The sequence below is a fragment of the Phacochoerus africanus genome, chromosome 13, assembly GCF_016906955.1.
Source record: "Phacochoerus africanus isolate WHEZ1 chromosome 13, ROS_Pafr_v1, whole genome shotgun sequence".
Classification (NCBI taxonomy): domain Eukaryota; kingdom Metazoa; phylum Chordata; class Mammalia; order Artiodactyla; family Suidae; genus Phacochoerus; species Phacochoerus africanus.
The window spans coordinates 1,026,160-1,045,110 of record NC_062556.1 but is presented as its reverse complement, the minus strand read 5'-3'; the positions used below and the strand labels follow the sequence as shown (position 1 = coordinate 1,045,110).

The 18,951-nt window shown below is 51.4% G+C and overlaps 1 protein-coding gene across 1 annotated transcript in view; it reads right to left on the bottom strand.

Moving 5' to 3' along the window:
• The window catches only part of IL17D (interleukin 17D), a 38,247-nt gene extending 20,319 nt beyond the window's left edge, over positions 1-17,928 (bottom strand). The window contains exons 1-2 of the mRNA XM_047756537.1: positions 15,134-17,928; positions 14,381-14,676 (exon numbers count right to left, since the gene is read on the bottom strand). Of these exons, the coding sequence (XP_047612493.1) occupies positions 14,381-14,676; positions 15,134-15,148 (311 nt within the window). The 5' untranslated portion in view covers positions 15,149-17,928. The remainder of the gene's footprint in view (positions 1-14,380; positions 14,677-15,133) is intronic.
• Positions 17,929-18,951: the final 1,023 nt, after the last annotated feature.

The following is an 18,951-nucleotide window of genomic DNA, read 5'->3' as shown; positions in this document are numbered from 1 at the left end:
CATACTTGAAAAACAAAGCGACCACAAATAAAAAACAAGAAATAGGCGTTCCCATCGTGGTGCAGCAGAAACGAATCCAACTAGGAATCATGAGGTTGCAGGTTCAATCCCTGGCCTCTCTCAGTGGGTTAAGGATCTGTTGTTGCCGTGAGCTGTGGTGCAGGTCGCAGACGCAGCTCAGGGCTGTAGGTCGGCAGCTGTAGCTCCAATTCAGCCCCTAGCCTGGGAACCTCCACATGCTGTGGGTGCAGCCCTAAAAAGAAAACCACCACCACCACCACCCAACCAACCAAATAATAAATTCACAAAAACCAACAAGAAGAGGACCCAGGCATAAAGGCAATCATCCAACCACAAAAAGAAAAAGGAACAAAGCAGAAACATAGAAGCAACTGTAAAACAAGGTTTAAAATAGCAAGAAATAAAATAAAATGGGAAAAAGAAAGTCTATTCAGCAAGCATTGCTGGGAAACCTGGACAGCTGCATGCAAAGCAATAAAACTAGAACACACCCTCACACCATGCACAAAAATAAACTCAGAATGCCTGAAAGACTTAAATATACGACAGGACACCATCAAACTCCTAGAAGAAAACATAGGCAAAACACTCTCTGACATCAACATCATGAATATTTTCTCAGGTCAGTCTCCCAAAGCAATAGAAATTAGAGCAAAAACAAACCCATGGGACCTCATCAAACTGAAAAGCTTTTGCACAGCAAAGGAAACCAAAAAGAAAACAAAAAGACAACTTACAGAATGGGAGAAAATAATTTCAAATGATGCCACCGACAAGGGCTTAATCTCTAGAATATATAAACAACTTATACAACCCAACAGCAAAAAAGCTAATCAATCAATGGAAAAATGGGCAAAAGACCTGAATAGACATTTCTCCAAAGAAGATATACAGATGGCCAACAAACACATAAAAAAATGCTCAACATCGCTGGTTATAAGAGAAATGGAAATCAAAACTACCATACCACCTCACACTAGTCAGAATGGCCCTCATTAATAAATCCACAAATAACAAGTGCTGGAGGGGCTGTGGAGAAAAGGGAACCCTCCCGCACTGTTGGTGGGAATGGAAACTGGTACAGCCACTATGGAGAACAGTTTGGAGATACCTTAGAAATCTATACATAGAACTTCCATATGACCCCGCAATCCCACTCCTGGGTATCTATCCGGACAAATCTCTACTTAAAAGAGACACATGCACCTGCATGTTCATTGCAGCACTATTCACAATAGCCAGGACATGGAAACAACCCAAATGTCCATCGACAAATGATTGGATTCGGAAGAGGTGGTATATATACACAATGGACTACTACTCAGTCATAAAAAAGAATGACATAATGCCATTTGCAGCAACATGGATGGAACTAGATAATCTCATCCTGAGTGAAATGAGCCAGAAAGACAAAGACAAATACCATATGATATCACTTATAACTGGAATCTAATATCCAGCACAAATGAACATCTCCTCAGAAAAGAAAATCATGGACTTGGAGAAGAGACTTGTGGCTGCCTGATGGGAGGGGGAGGGAGTGGGAGGGATCGGGAGCTTGGGCTGATCAGACACAACTTAGAATAGATTTACAAGGAGATCCTGCTGAATAGCATTGAGAACTTTGTCTAGATACTCATGTTGCAACAGAAGAAAGGGTGGGGGAAAAAATATAATTGTAATGTATACATGTAAGGATAACCTGACCCCCTTGCTGTACAGTGGGAAAATAAAATTATAAAAAAAATAGCAAGAAATACGTATTTATCAATAATTACTTTAAATGTCAATGGACTGAATGCGCCAATCAAAAGACACAGAGTGGCGGACCAGAGGAAAACAAGAGCCTACCACATGCTGCCTACAAGAGACCCACCTTAGGGCAAAGACTGAAGGCGCAGGGATGGAAAAAGACATTACATGTGAGTGGAAATGACGGGAAAAGGGGAGTCGCAATAGTTATACCAAACAAAACAGACTTTAAAACAAAGGCCATAAAGAAAGAAAAAGAAGGAGTTCCCGTCCTGGCGCAGTGGTTAATGAATCCGACTGGGAACCATGAGGTTGCGGGTTCGATCCCTGGCCTTGCTCAGTGGGTTGAGGATCCAGCGTGGTCGTGAGCTGTGGTGTAGGTCGCAGACGCGGCTCGGATCCCGAGTTGCTGTGGCTCTGGTGGAGGCCGGTGGCCACAGCTCCGATTAGACCCCTCGCCTGGGAACCTCCATGTGACATGGGTGCGGCCCTGGAAAAGACAAAAACAAAAAAAGGAAAAGCAAAGAAGGAAGCTATTTAATGACAAAACAATCCATTCAAGAAGAGGATATTACGATCATTAACACACACGCCCCTGACGTAGGAGCACCCGATACATACAACAAATACTAATAGACATAAAAGGAGCAATCGACGGGAACGCAAGAGCAGGAGGCTTCAACACCCTCACATCAATGGACAGATGCTCTCGACAGAAAACCAGTGAGGCAGCAGAGATCCTAAATGACGCAATAGAGAAAAGTTAGACTTAATGACATTTTCAGGACATTACAGCCAAAAAACCAGAGTATACACTCTTTTCAAGTGCACATGGAACATTCTTTAGGACACTACGTACTGGGCCACGAAAATAACCTCGAGCAATTTTAAGAGTTTAGAAATTATTTTGAGTATCTTCTTCCACCACACTAACATGAAATGAGAAATAAACCACAGGAAAATAAATGAGAATGAGCTGACCACACAGAGACTCAACAATATGCTACTAAAATACCAATGCATCAACAAGGAAATAAAAAAGGAATTAAAAAATATCCTGAGACAAACGACAATGAAAACATAACCACACAAAATCTAGGGGATGTGGCAAAAGCGGTTCTCAGAGGGAAGTTCATAGTGATAACAGGCCTTCCTTTAAAACAAGAAAAACCTCACAGCAAAATCTAACATTCCACCTCAAAGAATGAGAGAAAGAAGAACAAACAAAACCTACTGTCAGCAGAAGGAAGGGAATAATTTAAGATCGGAAAGGAAATTGATACATAGAGATTTAAAAAAACAAACAAAAACAATCAGTAAAACCAAGAGCTGGTTCTTTGAAAGAGTAAACATAATTGACAAACCTCTGGCCAGATTCTCCAAGAAGAAAAGAGAACCCAAATAAACAAAATGAGAAATGTAAAGGGAGAAATGTCAACGGACACTATGGAAGCACGAAAGCACGGTAAGTGAATAACATGCCCAAGCTATACGCCAACATTGGGCAACCTGGAAGACATGCACAACCTTCTAGAAAGATACAGCCCACTGAAACTGAACCAAAAAGAAACAGATAATCCGAATGAAAGGGTCACTACAAGTGAAACAATATGCAATGACAAAAACGTACTACAAACAAAAGTCCAGGATCAGATGGTTTCACAGACTAACTCTACCAAACATACAAAGAACTTATACCCATCATTCTTTTTTTTGTCTTTTTGTCTTTTTAGGGCCACACCTGCGGCATATGGAGGTTTCCACACTAGGAGTCTAATCGGAGCTTCAACTGCCAGCCTACACCACAGTCACAGCAACGCCAGATCCAAGCCGCATCTGCAACCTACACCACAGCTCATGGCAATAGCCAATCCTCAACCCACTGAGCGAGGCCAGGGATCAAACCTGCAACCTCAAGGTTCCTAGTCGGATTTGTTTCCACGGCGCCACAATGGGAACTCCATCCATCCTTCTGAAATTCTTCCAAAAGACTGAAGGAACACACCCAAAGACATTCTATGAAGCCACCATGACCCCTACCAAAACCAAAGCTACTACTACAAAAAACAAAAACAATATCTTATGAATATAAGATGCAAAAATTCTCAACAAAATTTTAGCCAACCAACTATAACAAACACATAAAAAAGATCATACACCACGACCAAGCGGGACTCATCTTAAGTTCGTAAGGATGGTTCAACATACGCACATCACCCAACGCGCACGCACTGACAAAGGAGAGCTCAAAATCCACGTCATCTCAGTAGACACAGAAAAATTACTGGACAAAACCTCAAACCCATTCATGGTAAAAACTCTTACTAACATGGGCACGGAGGAAACGTCTCAACATGATAAAAGCCATGTATGACAAACCCACAGCAAATATAATACTCAGAGAAAAGCTGAAAGCCTTCTTGCTAAAATCTGGAACAAGACAAGGATGCCCAGTTTTTACTCAACACAGTATTGGAAGTCCAAGGCACAGCAATCAAACCAAAGAAATAAAAGGTATCCAAATTCGGCAGAGAAGAGGTGCAAGTGTCACTGTATGCAGATAACATGATACTATATATTAGAGAACCCTAAGGACTCCACACAAAAACTACTTGATCTGATCAACGAATTCAGCAAAGTAGCAGGATAAAGACTAACATTCAGAAACGGGTTGCATTACTGTATACTAAGAATGAAATATTAGAAAACAAATACAAAAAATACCCTTTAAAATCGCACCAAAATAAAAAAATACCTAGGAATAAACCTGACCAAGGAGGTGAAAGACTTACATGCTGAGAACTATAAAACATTAATCAAGGAAATTAAAGATGATTCAAAGAAATGGAATGATATGCCATGCTCCTGGACTGGAATAATTTATATTGTTAAAATGGCCATACCGGAGTTCCCTTTGTGGCATGGTGGAATCGAATCTGACTAGTATCCATGAGGAGGCAGGTTCGATCCCTGGACTTGATCAGTGGGTTAAGGATCCAGTGTTGCCATGAGCTGTGGTGGAGGTCACAGATGTGGCCCAGATCTGGTGTTGCTGTGGCTGTGGTGTAGGCTGGCAGCTGCAGCTCTGATTCGACCCCAAGCCTGTGAACCTCCATATGCCTACAGGTGTGGCCCTAAAAAGCAAAAAAAAAAAAAAAAAAAAAAAAAAAAGCCATACTACTCAAAGCAATCTACAGATTTAATGTGATCTGTATCAAATTACCCATGACATTTTCACAGAACAATCCCAAAATTTAAATGGAGCCACAAAAGACCCAGAGTTTCCAAAGCAATCCTCAGGAGAAAAAACCATGCAGGAGGCATAACTCTCCCAGATTTCAGATAATACTACAGAGCCGCAGTCATCAAGACTGTGTGGAACTGGTACCAACACAGACATACAGACCAATGGATCAGAATAAAGAGCCCAGAAAAAAACCCAGACATTTATGGTCAAATAATCTTCGACAGGAGTTCCCCTTGTGGCGCAGTGGTTAACGAATCCGACTAGGAACCATGAGGTTGCGGGTTCGGTCCCTGCCCTTGCTCAGTGGGTCAAGGTTCCGGCGTTGCCGTGAGCTGTGGTGTAGGTCACAGACGCGGCTCGGATCCCACATTGCTGTGGCTCTGGCGTAGGCCGGTGGCTACAGCTCCGATTCAACCCCTAGCCCGGGAACCTCCATATGCTGCAGGAGCGGTTCAAGAAATGTCAAAAACACACACACACACACACACACACAAAAAAAAAAAAAAAAAAAAAAACAAAATAATCTTCGACAAAGGAGGCAAGAGTATAAAGTGGGAAAAAGACAATCTCTTCAGCAAGTGGTGCTGGGAAAACTGGAAGCTGCACGTAAACCAGTGAAACTGGAACACGCCCTCACACCAGGCACAGAAATAAACTCGAAATGGCTGAAAGACTTAAACATAAGATAGGACACCATCAAACTCCTAGAAGAGAACACAGGCAGAACATCCTCTGACATCAACCATGCAAATGTCTTCTCAGGTCAGTCTCCCACGGCAGTAGAAAAAAAAAAAAAAAAAACCAACAGGCCCAGGCCCAAGCCAACTTACAAGCGTTTGCACAGCAAATGAAACCATAAAAAACAAACAAACAAAAAACCAACAACAAACCCTCGGAATGGGAGAAAACAGTTGCAAATGATGCAACCTGTATGGCTTAATCTCCAAAATATACCAACAACTCATACAACTCAACACCAGAAAAACAACCCCAATCTAAAAACGAGCAGGAGACCTAAACAGTCATGTCTCCAAAGAAGACACACAGATGGCAGAAAACACGTGAAAAGATGCTTAGCATCACTAGTTATGAGCGCAATGCAACCAAAACCCCTCTGAGCTACCACCTCTCACCAGTCAGGGTGGCCGTCATTAACAAGTGTACAGGAGTTCCCGCCGTGGCGCAGTGGTTAACGAATCCGACTGGGAACCATGAGGTTGCGGGTTCGGTCCCTGCCCTTGCTCAGTGGGTTAACGATCCGGCGTTGCCGTGAGCTGTGGTGTAGGTCGCAGACGCGGCTCGGATCTGGCGTTGCTGTGGCTCTGGCTGTGCTATAGGCCAGCAGCTGCAGCTCTGATTAGACTCCTAGCCTGGGAACCTCCATATGACGAGGGAGCGGCCCCAGGGGGAAAAAAAAAAAAAGTCTACAAGTAACAAATACTGAAGAAGAATTCCCACTGGGTCAGCAGAAACAAACCCAACTAGCATCCAAGAGGATGCAGGCTCAACCCCTGGCCCCACTCAGTGGGTTAAGGATCTGCTGCTGCTGTGAGCTATGGTGTAGGTCACAGACATGGGCTGGATTTGGCACTGCTGTAGCTGTGGTGTAGGCCAGCAGCTGCAGCTCCAAAATGACCCTAGCCTGGGAACTTCCATGTGCCACAGGTATGGCCCAAAAAAGATAAAAAAGAAAAAATGCTCAAGAGGGCGTGGAGAAAAGGGGACCCTCCTACACTGTTGCTGGGACTGTAAACTGGTACAATCACTATGGAGAACAGTACGGAGGCACCTAAGAAAACTGAATATAGAATTACCCCATGACCCAGCAGTCCCACTCCTGGGCATATATCCAGACAGAACTACAATTCAAAAAGAACATGCAGCCTGTGTTCACAACAGCCAAGACTCGGAAACAAGCTAAACGTCCACTGACAGATGAATGGATGAAGAAAATGTGGTATGCACACACAATGGAATACGACTCAGCCATAAAAAAGAACAAAATAATGCCAACTGCAGCACCCTGGATGGAACTAGAGACTCTCTTACTGAGAGAATGGAGTCAGAGAGAGAAAGACAAACACTATGTGCTGCCACTTACATGTGGGATCTAACACGTGGCACAGACGGCTCTACCAACAGAAACAGACGCACAGACACGGAGAACAGGCCTGTGGTTGTCAAGGAGGAGGGGGGAGGGCGCGGGATGGACGGGGAGTTTGGGGCGAGTTGTGTAAACCATTACATTTACAACAGATAAACAGTAAGGTCCTACTGCACAGCAGGGGGAACTACATCCAATCTCCTGGGACAGGCCAGGATGGCGTATTTAAAATAAGAATGTAAAAAGAGGAGTCCCCGTCGTGGCACAGTGGTTAACGAATCCGACCAAGAACCACAAGGTTGCAGGTTCGGTCCCTGCCCTTGCTCAGTGGGTTAAGGGTTCAGCGTTGCCATGAGCTGTGGTGTAGGTTGCAGACACGGCTCGGATCCTGCATTGCTGTGGCTCTGGCGTAGGTCAGCGGCTACAGCTCCGATTCGACCCCTAGCCTGGGAGCCTCCATATGCCGCGGGAGCGGCCCAAGAAATAACTAAAAACAAACAAACAAAAAGAATGTAAAAAGATCATACATGGGAGTTCCCGTCATGGCTCCGCAGAAACGAATCCGACTAGTATCCATGAGGTTGCAGGTTTGATCCCTGCACTCACTCCGTGGGTTAAGGATCTGGCGTCGCCATGAGCCGTGGTGTAGGTCACTTATGCCGCTCGGGTCTGGCATGGCTGTGGCCTAGGCCAGCGGCTACAGCTCTGATTCGACCCCTGGTCTGGGAACCTCTAAAGACAAAGAAGGTGATACCGCAGAACTTACCTACAAAACGGAAACAGACTCCCAGACCTCGGAAACAAACCTGTGTTTACCGAAGGGGACAGGTCTCAGGGAGGGACGAGCGGAGCGCTTGGGACTGGCACACACACCACCGTGTGTGCACCGTGTGGTCCGGGGCGGTCTGCCGTCTGGCACAGGAACTCTACCCAGTGCTCTCTGATAACCTGCTCGGAGGAGGAACCTGTGAAAGCACGGATGTGTGCTCAGCTGTGCAGCTTGTAAACCAGCTCTCCTTCAACAAACCTTAAAAAAATGGAACAGGGAACTCCTGCTGTGGTGCACAGGGTGAGGCGTCTGGCATTGCTCAGGTTCAGTCCCTGGCCCAGGAACTTCCACATGACATGGTGTGGCCAAAAAAGCAGAAAAAAGGGAAAAAAACAAAAACAAAAGCAGGAGTTCCCGCAGTGGCACCACGTGATGGGCGTCTCTGGAGCCCCGGGCGCAGGTTCAGCAGCCAGCCTGGCGTAGCGGGTTAAGGACCCAGCACCGCCACAGCCCCGGCTCAGCTCACGACGATGGCTCCGATGTGAACACGGGCCCAGGAGCTTCCACAGGCTGTGGGGTGGCCAGAGAGGGAGGGGAGAACCCTTCTCCTAATCTTCCCAGGGGCTCCACTTGTAACCGTCGGAACTGAAAACACCACAAGTACCCACCAACAGGTAAACTGATGCAAACGTTTTTTTTTGTCTTTTTAGGGCCACACCTGCGGCGTGTGGAGGCTCCCAGGCTGGGGGTCGAATCGGAGCTGCAGCTGCCGGCCTCCACCACAGCCACAGCCACGCCAGATCCGAGCTGCGTCCGCCACCTCCACCACAGCTCACGGCAACACTGGCTCCTTAACCCACCGAGCAAGGCCAGGGGTCGAACCCGCAACCTTAAGGTTCCTAGTTGGATTCGATAACCACCGCGCCATGAGGGGAACTCCAATACAAACGTTCTTCTAAATCTGCACAATGGAACATGACTCTGCTATAAAACAATGACGTATCTGTACATGCAACGTGGATAATCTAAAAACCATCATGATACATTTCTAAAAGCCAGGAAAAAAGACTCCATTTAATCAATGTAAATTTCACTTTCAGGTAAAATTGTAAGAAACGCAACCCAGTTTATAATGAGAAAACCGAGTTTGAGGATGGCGGGCAAAGCGGGGGACCGGAGAGAGGGATCAGGCGGGAGCACGGAGACACCTTGAGGGACGGAGATGTCGCTCCTGGGTGCTGATGAAGCCGCGTGGCCGCAGACAGCGAGACTCAGCAGGTGTCCACGTCACACAGCAGCGTCCTCAGCGTGGCCGTTAAAATGCAACACAGCTGTTAGGAAAAAATAACTGCACGGCGACGTTACTCGTCTTTCTAGCGTAGTAGGAATTTCCTCAATATGCATCTGTTCACTTGCAATAAAATAAAATAGCCCCAACCAAAAAACTCAGCATGGTACTGGCCAAAGAACAGGCACGCAGACCAATGCAGAAGAGAGAGCCCCGAAATAACCCCACGCATCTGTGACAAAGGAGGCGAGAACACAGGATGGAGAGAAGACAATCTCCTCAGGAAGTGGTGCTGGGAACACTGGACAGCCACCTGTCAAAGAACGAAACCGGAACACTAACGCCACGCACAAAACACACCCCAAAGGGATTAAAGACCGAAGCAGAAGACGGAAACCATAAAACCCCCAGAGGAAACTCCCAGGCAGAACACCCTGTGACATACATCACAGCATTATTTTTTTTGGATGTGTTTCCTTAGACAAAGGAAACAAAAGCAACACTAAATAAATGGGACCTAATTAAACTTAAAACCTTTTACACAGCAAAGGACACCATCAACTGAATGAAAGGACGATCTACTGAACAGAAGAAGGTATCTGCAAATGTTACGACCCATAAGGGTTGCTATCCAAAGTACATCCACAGCTTATACAACTCAGGATAAAAAAAAAATAAAAAATGGGGAGTTCCCCTCGTGGCGCAGCGGAAACGAACCCGACTAGGAACCATGAGTTGTGGGTTTGATCTCTGGCCTCGCTCAGTGGGTCAAGGAGCCCGCATTGCTGTGAGCTGTGGTGTAGGTCACAGACATGGCTCGGATCTGGTGCTGCTGGGGCTGTGGTGTAGGCCAGCAGCTGTAGCTGTGATCAGACCCCTCGCCTGGGAACTTCCACATGCCATGGGTGCAGCCCCAAAAGGACAAAAAGACAAATAAGATAAATAAAAGATAGTGCGTCCAAGCCCCCTCCTCAGCCAGGGATTGTGAGCTCCAGGCTGAGGGGTGGGTGAGTTCAGGTCCCAATTTGAGTTCTGGTTGGATTCAAGCCCCACCTGAGAAGGAGTGGGGTTTTACAACTACTAGCGGAATATTCTCCACGACAGACCACCTGTTGAGCCACAAAATAAATCTTAACAAATTTAAGAAGACTGAGATCATTAAAATATACACACATGTTGGCATCGAACCTGAGCGGACATGTTTCCAAAGAGGAAATGCAGGCGACCAACAGGCCCGGGAAAGGATGTGCGATATCCATAATCAGAGAAACGCCAATCAAAACCACAATGAACCATCACCTCGTACCTGTCACAACAGCTCATCAAAAAGCAAATACCAAATGCTGGTGAGGGTGTGGACAAAGGGGACCCCCGGGCACTGCTGGCGGGAAGGAAACTGGTGCAGCCGCTATGGAAACGGTATGGACGGTCCTCAAAAAACCAACAATGCAACTACCGCAAGATCCAGCAATTCCGTTCCTATGTATTTAGCTGGAAAAAATGAGAACTCGAATTCGAAAGGACACATGCATCTCAGTGTTCTCAGCAGCACTCTTCACAAATGACCAAGGTATGGAAGAACCCAAGAGTCCATCAAGAGACAAATGGGCAAAGAGCCAGCGTGTGTGTACACACACACGTGTACGTACGTACAACGGAACATGAGCCACAAAAAAGAAATACTGCCCCTTGCGGCACTGTGGGCAGACCTGGAGCGCACTACGCTCAGTGAAATAACTCCGGAGAGTTACAAAGAGTCTATGCCATCGCTTCTACGCGGCGTCTCAAGAAGTAAAACAAAGAAATAAATACAGCAAGAGAGAAACAGACTCACTGAGAACAAACCAGTGGTCACCACTGGGGAGGGGGAGGGGCACGATATGGGGGGGATTAAGAGACACAAACTATCAGGTATAAAATAAACAAGCTACAAGGACACACTGTACAGCGCAGGGGACACAGCCAATATTCTACAGTAACTTTTTTTTGCTTTTATCTTTTTTTTTTGGCATAAGGAGTTTCCCCGATCAAATCCAAGCCACGGTCACAGCCTGCGGCAACACTAGATCCTGTCACCCACTGTGCTGGGCCAGGGATCCAGCCTGTGTCCTGGTGCTGCAGAGACATCACCTATCCCATTGCGCCACAGTGGAAACTCCCGTAATAACTTTAAGTGGAGCATAATCTGCAAAAATAGTGCATCGCGGTTGTACATCTGAAACCAACATTGTAAATCAACTGTTACGATAAAAAATTTAAAAAGCTTTCGAAACAGTAGAGGCGCATCACAGAAAACTCAAAAGACACAGAGAGTGCAACGTCCACCTCCTCCCCTTCGCTCTCCCCGGCCGCCCAACTCCGAGGCCCCGTAACGACCGAGTCCCAAGGATGCCCAAGGTGTGTCTGCCCGTACGCGTGGGCAGCATCCCCTAGTCTACCTGTGAGCCAGGGAACAGGTCCCTTCCATCACGGAGCAGCAAGCTCCACGCTCCCCTGCCCTCGCCTGCCCAGGCACCTCGGTCCGCGCGGGGGCCTCTCTACACCTGCCACAGCACTCGTCGGGACCAGCTGCCTCCTGGTGGGCATCTAGGTGCCCCTGCCCCTTGCTGTGAGCACAGCCAGAGCCCTGCACACACAGCGGCGCACCGGGCTTGGGCGGCTGCAGGAGGAGACCTGTAACCCAAACAGCTTCTCTGTCTGTGCACGTGGATTTGTCATAGTTAATACCTGACTCTGCTCCATCAAAGCGGCACCAGCTCACACCCCCCGGACAGTCAAGCCTTGGCCTCACCACCCTTGTCAGCAAGGCCTGAGGGGTGTCCTCACCCAAAAAGCTTTCTCAGGACAGTTCTGTTGTATTACTACGCCTGGGGGCCAGGTCTGTCTCCCTTTCAAAGTTGGGATCACGTGACTTCCCTCCTTGGGGACTGTCCCTGCCTCTGTCATCTTTTCACTGGGTCTTGTCCTTGGTTTGTGGGCTGCTTTCTAGGAAATGAGCCCTTTGTCACACGGGCCACACGTTTCTTCTTCCAGTTTGCCGCCCTTGTATGTTTTTTGATTTTGCCAAGAAAAAACGGCGTAAAATTATCCAAAGAAGTTTATCATTTGCCTCTTTTATGATTTTGGGCGTCTGTGAGCCTCTCAACAGGCCTTCTCCACTCAGGAATATGGACAAAATTGGCCTGTTTTTACAGGTTTTTACATTTCAGCCTGAGACAGCTGGAACTTACTTGCTCTAGGTGTGAGATAACAACTGCATTTTTTCCAGCTGGTTACTGAGGTCAACACTCCTGAACGAGCCCTCTCTCCCTAAATACATGGAAAACTGCCTTTCATTCCAAAGTTCTATTTTACTTTATTTATTTTTTTGCCTTTTCTAGGGCTGCACCCACAGCATGTGGAGGTTCCCAGGCTAGGGGTCTAATCAGAGCTGTAGCCGCTGACCTACACCAGAGCCACAGCCACACGGGATCCGAGCTGTGTCTGCCACCTACACCACAGCTCACGGCAACGCCGGATCCTTCACCCACTGAGCAAGGCCAGGGATCAAACCCACAACCGCCTGGTTCCCAGTCGGATTCATTAACCACTGAGCCACGATGGGAACTCCCCAAAGTTCTATTTTAAAACTTACCTTATCCACCTAAAGAGGTCCGTTCTGTGCCATTCAGGTTGGACCCGCAGTGCGTGTCCCCTCCATCCTTCTCAAGCCTGGGTCTGCGGCCTGCGGGATACCCAGCCACTCCCAGGGACACAACACACAGCTTGTCCAGAACGGAACTCATTTCCTTCTGGACAACCTGCTCCTGGCGTTGTTCCTTCAATACATCAACCACCCAAGCCAGACCCCACGCGGACAGGCTGCCAGGCGGTCCTGAGTAGCTGCGTGGTCCACCCGCCTCAGCCTGGTCTGGGGGCAGCTACGCAATCTGTTACTGCAGCATGTGCGAGAGACTCACGGCCTCCTTAAAGCTGTTCCGCACCTCGAGGCTGCAGTAGGAGGCTGGAGAAAGAGGCACAGACAACCAGCGACCCTCTAGAGCCCTGAGATGGGTCGGGGGAGAGAGGGGAAGAGGCCAGAGCTAAGCATCAAAGGGAGTGGCTGGGGTGGGGGTGGGGCGCTTCAGCTGGGAGGCTGGGGGAGCGCAGGCTGCCGCTTCTTCTCTGCACACCCCACAGGGTGGACTTTCACGGTGTGTCCCCCTCGCCCCAACACGCAACCATCCTCTACTAAATCCTGCAGCTTGTACTTTAAGCAATTTTGTCCCAGTTGCTCCTGGGCTCACATTCTCCAGGGACCCTGGGTGCCCGTGTCCGGTACGTGCCCTGTGGTTACCCCTCATCAGGGGCACCACGGCTGTGTGGCTTCCCTGATGGAAAACGCCCTCGAGGGCAGACGCCAACCCTGCAGCGCTGCCAAGCCCAGCCCTGCGCCCTCTCCAGCGGTTGCCCGCACGTGCGCACACACGCACCCCGCACCCCACGCCTGGGGCCTTCACTCTCTTCCCCGCCCCTGGGCCACCCCGTCCCAGCTCTTTCTCTTCTCCAGGCTGTGGCATGAGGGCTCCCAGCACCACCAGCCAGACCGTGACCCCCTGGGGCGACGACCTCAGCAGGGATGGAGGAGAAGGGAACAGTGATACGTATGCTGAGGACACTCCAGCCACTCTGTCCCCAGTTTGCGTGCCGTTCCTTTCTTCTGAAAGGACCTCTTTACCAGCGACCTCAAGGTAGGCCTGTGCTCCAAAGCGCACGAGCCTCCGCCCGCCTTCAAACGACGGCACACGTAGCTTCTCCAGCCCCCCTCGCTTACTGCCCCATCACCGCCATCCCCCCCCACCTCGGCCCTCAGGCTAGACGGGCTCGGAGCGTGGGCCCTGAGGCACCCGGCCCGCCGCAGGCGCCCGAGAAACGCCTGCGGGATCCCACGTGAGACCTCGCCCAGGCCTCCCGCGCACTATCCTGTAACAACGAGGAAAGGCTCGCGGACCGGGTCCCTCGCGCGAGCCCCAAACCCAGCCCTGCGCCCTGAGCCACCTACCTGGCCGAGAACAGGTGCTCGGGAGACTCTGCTGCAGCTGCAAGAGCCGAAGAGGGAACGGAGGAGGCGGGTCTCCTTGAAGGAGGCGACGGGCCCCGGTGGGAACGAGCCGCCCCCCGTCCCGTCGCCCCGGCCGCCCCCCCGCCGGCCCCGCTCACCTGTAGGCCCAGGGCGACACGCTGCGCAGGTTGGTGGGCGGCCGGAAGCGGCGGTCGGCGGGCCTGCCCCCGGCCGGGCAGCTGGCGTTGCGCGCCTGCTCGCGCGGGCCCAGCTGCAGCGTGTGGTGGAAGGCGCCGAGCACGCCGGCCGCCAGCCGCCCGTACAGCTGCTCCAGGAGCTCCTCGGGCCGGTCCGCGCAGCCCCGCGCCCGCGCCGGCCGCCGGCCTGCCCGCGGGGCGCCCCCCGCCCGGCCCGGCGACAGCGCCAGCAGCACGCCGGCCACCAGCGCCCAGACCTGCGGGACAGGCCGCGCTCAGCGCCGCGCGCAGAAGGGGCCCGCGGCCCGCCCCGCGCCCCCTGCGCCCCCGCCCCGCGCCCCCGCGCCTCCCGCGCGCCCCTGGCCCTGCGCCCCCCGCGCCCCCGCCCCCCGCCCCCGCCCCGAGGATGGGTGCGGACCACGCGGGCCCCCGCGCGCCCTCCCCGCCCGCGCGCCGCCCGCGGGCCCCCCGGGGCCCTGCGCCGCGCCGGCCCGCGCGCCCCCCGCCGCCGCCGCCCCGAGCCGGGGTCCGCGTGGGGCGCGGGTGCGCGGTGCGCGTGTGCGTGTGCCGGCCGGGCTGCTGCGCCGCGGGCTGCGAGTGCCTGTGACGGCGCCGCGGGCCCGGCGGCGGCCCCTGCGAGTCCCGGGCGCGCGGGCCGCACGAGGCCGCCCCGGGCCGGGAGCGAGACGCCGGCCGCCCGCGCCGCGCACTCACCGGCGGCCCCAGCATCTCCCCAAAGCGCCGGCGGTGGTCGCGGAGGCGCGTACACGTCCGAGCGGAGCCGCGCGGCGCTGAGCGGAAGGAGGCGGCCTCGGTTGGAAGGGAAGTCGGACAGGTTCTGGCCGGTGGGAAGAGCCTCCGGGAGGAACGCTCTCCGCGAACGGGAGCGGCCACCTGGAGACGGAGCGCGCGGAGCCTGAAGGAGCCTCTTCGCCACGACGACGACTTCCTCTCGAGTCCGGGGCTCAGGGAAGCGCGCTGGGACTGACAGTGTTGCTCAGGTCGTGGGAGGGGGGGGGGGGCGTTGCTCCTTCCCCGGGACACCCAGGAAGCGGCCGTTCGGCGCCCCTCGGGCAGCTCCAGCGTCCGAGCAGCACCCAGCCCGCCCAGCTCGCCCTCTCACGGCTGGCCTGGGCTTCCCTTGGGCGCTGGGCTCGGCGCTCCGGCCCCGCGAGGACGGGATTGTGAGTGCGAGCCGTCACGTACGATAGGCCCGAGATGCTGTAAATAAAGGAAATAAACAGAGGGACTCCGAGGAGCAGCAGCTAAAGCGCTCATTTGTTCGCTGTCAATTACTGCGTCATGCCTTTCAGGTGGCAGGCTAAGGAAAAGGGTCGTTTTACAGCAGCCACGCAGCAAATAAAAACAGAAGACTGATAGCAGCTGAAAGGCTTTCGAACGTATAGCACCTACCTACCTGATGCCTCCTTAAACGGTTTGCAGCTTTGGTACCTGCCAGCCTTGTAAACCATTGGTTACACTACATTTCAGTCATGCTGTGTAGAAAAACCACACTTTTGCACGCCTTGAATGTTCTATAACTGGAGAGTTTAGGCATGACTTCACTGCTGAAAATCCCACAGAAATCTCCAATTTAAGCCATTAAAGCAGTTTACAGCTTGGTGAGTAAACGTTTGAGGTGGCAAAACTTTTTCTCTGATTAGTAGGTACATTGTCTGTGTTCTTTGTTTCTGTGAAATGGGAATAAACCTATCAATACACAAACCCACAGTTTTGTTTTGTTTTAATTTGGTGAAGGTGTGGGAGTTCTTTAGGAGAAAGACCAGCCCTAGCAGGGTCTTTGTGAGAATTCCTGGGAATTCTCAGCGTCTCAGATAAGTGGATACAGGGCTGGACGGCTGATGAGTCAACAGAGGACATTCCACTGATAACACAGCACCTCCGCTCTCCTCCTGTTACTTGGAAACTAAAATGCTTACTTTCCCCTGGTTTTCATTTTGTGAAAGATTAAGTACAGAAAATGCCTGCCCGGCTGGGAGAACAGTAACATTCTGTCTTGTGATCCTGAACCATCGAGAAACGGCCTCATAAACAGGTGCAAACTGTCTGTAATCAGTTATCCTCAAAGCTGCACATGGGAACTCAACGCCACAGTTCAATCCAACATTAGGACAAGGGGGGGGAAGGCAACACAACACTCAAAAGCAGCCTCATCGGGTTCCCTTGGAAATGAATGCCTCTGCAGTGTTCTGCACAGATCTCACCACCCCTGTGCGCAGGAGAGCTTGACTTAAAGCCGTCTTCCTTCTTCCCCACGCCCCCATCACGCAGCCGCCCCAGTACCAGGCCCAGCTGGAGCGCCTTGGCACAGCCCAAGCTGCTGGGAAAGGCTCTCAGGCCCGCGTGTGAGCGGCTGCTTCCACCTCCCTTCCTGGGTTACCTACCGCCTGGTGTGCGAATCCGACCCTCCCTCCCTCCTGTAAAGGTCAGGTCCACACCTGGGTGTCCCGTGACCCCTGCGGGGGAGTCGCCCGATACCCCGGCCTGTGCGGGGTACCTTGGCGTCCACGGCCTCTGCTCCCCTCTCAGTCCTCAGCGTGCGCCCACACCCCGATGCGGCCCTCAGCAGGGGCGGTGGCCTTCCGGACACCTGCTGCTCTCGGCGCCACACCTGTGGTGCTCTGATCTCGCATCGTCTGAGCCTGCGCTCGGCCGGCCTTGTCTCCTTTCGTGTCTTGAGTTCATGATTCAACACAGCGCATCCTGGGAAATACCCCAAATCCCTTGCTCCCTTGGACCTCTGTTCTCTTCGCCTGGAACAACCCCAACTTTGGCAAAACTCATACACCTGGGCTGCCCGGACTCCGTTCTGACTGAGGTCCACCCGTCTCAGAGGACGACCCATGGCATCGCCTTCCGAGCTATATTCCTTTCCTGAGGTGACGCATTTCCCTTTCCAGCCTCAAATCTCTGCTGCCTGTTTCCCCCCTCGCCCCGTGCTCTGCACGCACTTCTTTTTTGCTTTTATTTTTTGTTCTACCGCCGCCGCTGCCAACCTGCGTGCGTCGACTCCCTAAGTCCTGCTGATGCTGTTTCCTGATAGGCTCGATAAACCTTTCTTGGCCCCAGGCCCCACTCTGTCCACCGCCACATCTCTCTGCTCTGTTTTGCAGCAACCTATCCTGACGTGTCTTTATTCCAGGCTCCAAGTCCTCACGTCCCAGGCTCTGCTCAACCCAAAGGGGCGTGTGTCCCCGGCACTTCGTGGCAAGGGCTTCGAACAACGCTGAAATCATATAGTCACTCTGACCCCGTCCATTCTGTGTCAGATTTTCCTGCGTCAGTTGACACACTCCCTTTTACCTAGTGACTGATGTTTGCAGGGTGTCTTTCTGCACCTTTTCATTTGCATCCTGTCTGCCCTCGTATTTAAAGGGTCTCTTGGAGTTCCCGCTGTGACGCAGCGGGTTGAGGATCCGGCACTGCTGCAGCTGTGGAGTAGGTCACAGTTGCGGCTCGGATTCCATCTCTGGCCCAGGAACTTCCATATGCTGTGCTTGCAGCCAAAGAATAAAAGATGAAAAAGATAAAAGATAAAATGTCTGTTGTCACATAGTCGGGTCTTCTTTGATCCCGTGGGGGCTCCTCATGCAGCGTCATTACTAACGGCACTGGGTTTAGGTCCTCTCATCCTGTCATTCGTTTTCTATTTGTTCAGCTGCTCTTCCTTTCCTTTTTCTTCCTTCAGCTGCCTTTCTTTTGGTTCATCAAGTATTTTCATTATTACATGTTACCTTTCATTTGCCTTTGTTTTGTTGTTGTTCTTTTTAGGGCCGGCCCCCACCCCCACCCCCCCCGCCCCAAGCATGTGGAGGTTCCCAGGCCAGCAGGGGTCAAATCGGAGCTACAGCTGCCGGCCTACCGCAGAGCCACAGCAACGTGGGATCCGAGCCACGTCTGTGAGCTACACCACAGCTCACGGCAATGCCGGATCCTTAACCCACCGAGTGAGGTCCGGGATCGAACCCCGGTCCTCATGGATACTAGTTGGGTTGGTTAACCACTGAGCCACGACGGGAACTCAATCTGGTATTTTCAAATGACCTGTTCACTAACCTTGACTTCTGCTGTGTCCAGTACATTGTTCAATGTGCCCAAATAACTTCAAATATTACCTCATTCCATCGGAGGTTCTCTGCTTGGCTCTTGTTCACAGGCGCCAATGCTCTGTTGGAATTCTCTAACTTTTCAACCAATGTTTTATTTAATATACTCATCATGGTTATTTCGAAGTCCTTGTCTGAGATGCTGCCTGTATTACCTAAGTGTTGGCTTCTATTTATGTTTTCCTTTGCTTTCTGGACCTCTCTTGTCTGTGTACTTTTGTCTTTGGCCACACCCACAGCATGCAGAAGTTCCCAGGCCAGGGACTGAACCCACGCCACAGCGGTGACAACGCTGGATCCCGAAGCACGGGGCCACCAGGGAGCTCCAGCTGTTGACTTTTATTATGTGCCACATGCTGCATACGGAAGAACTGTGGAGGCTACACACGATTTGTCGCCAGAGGA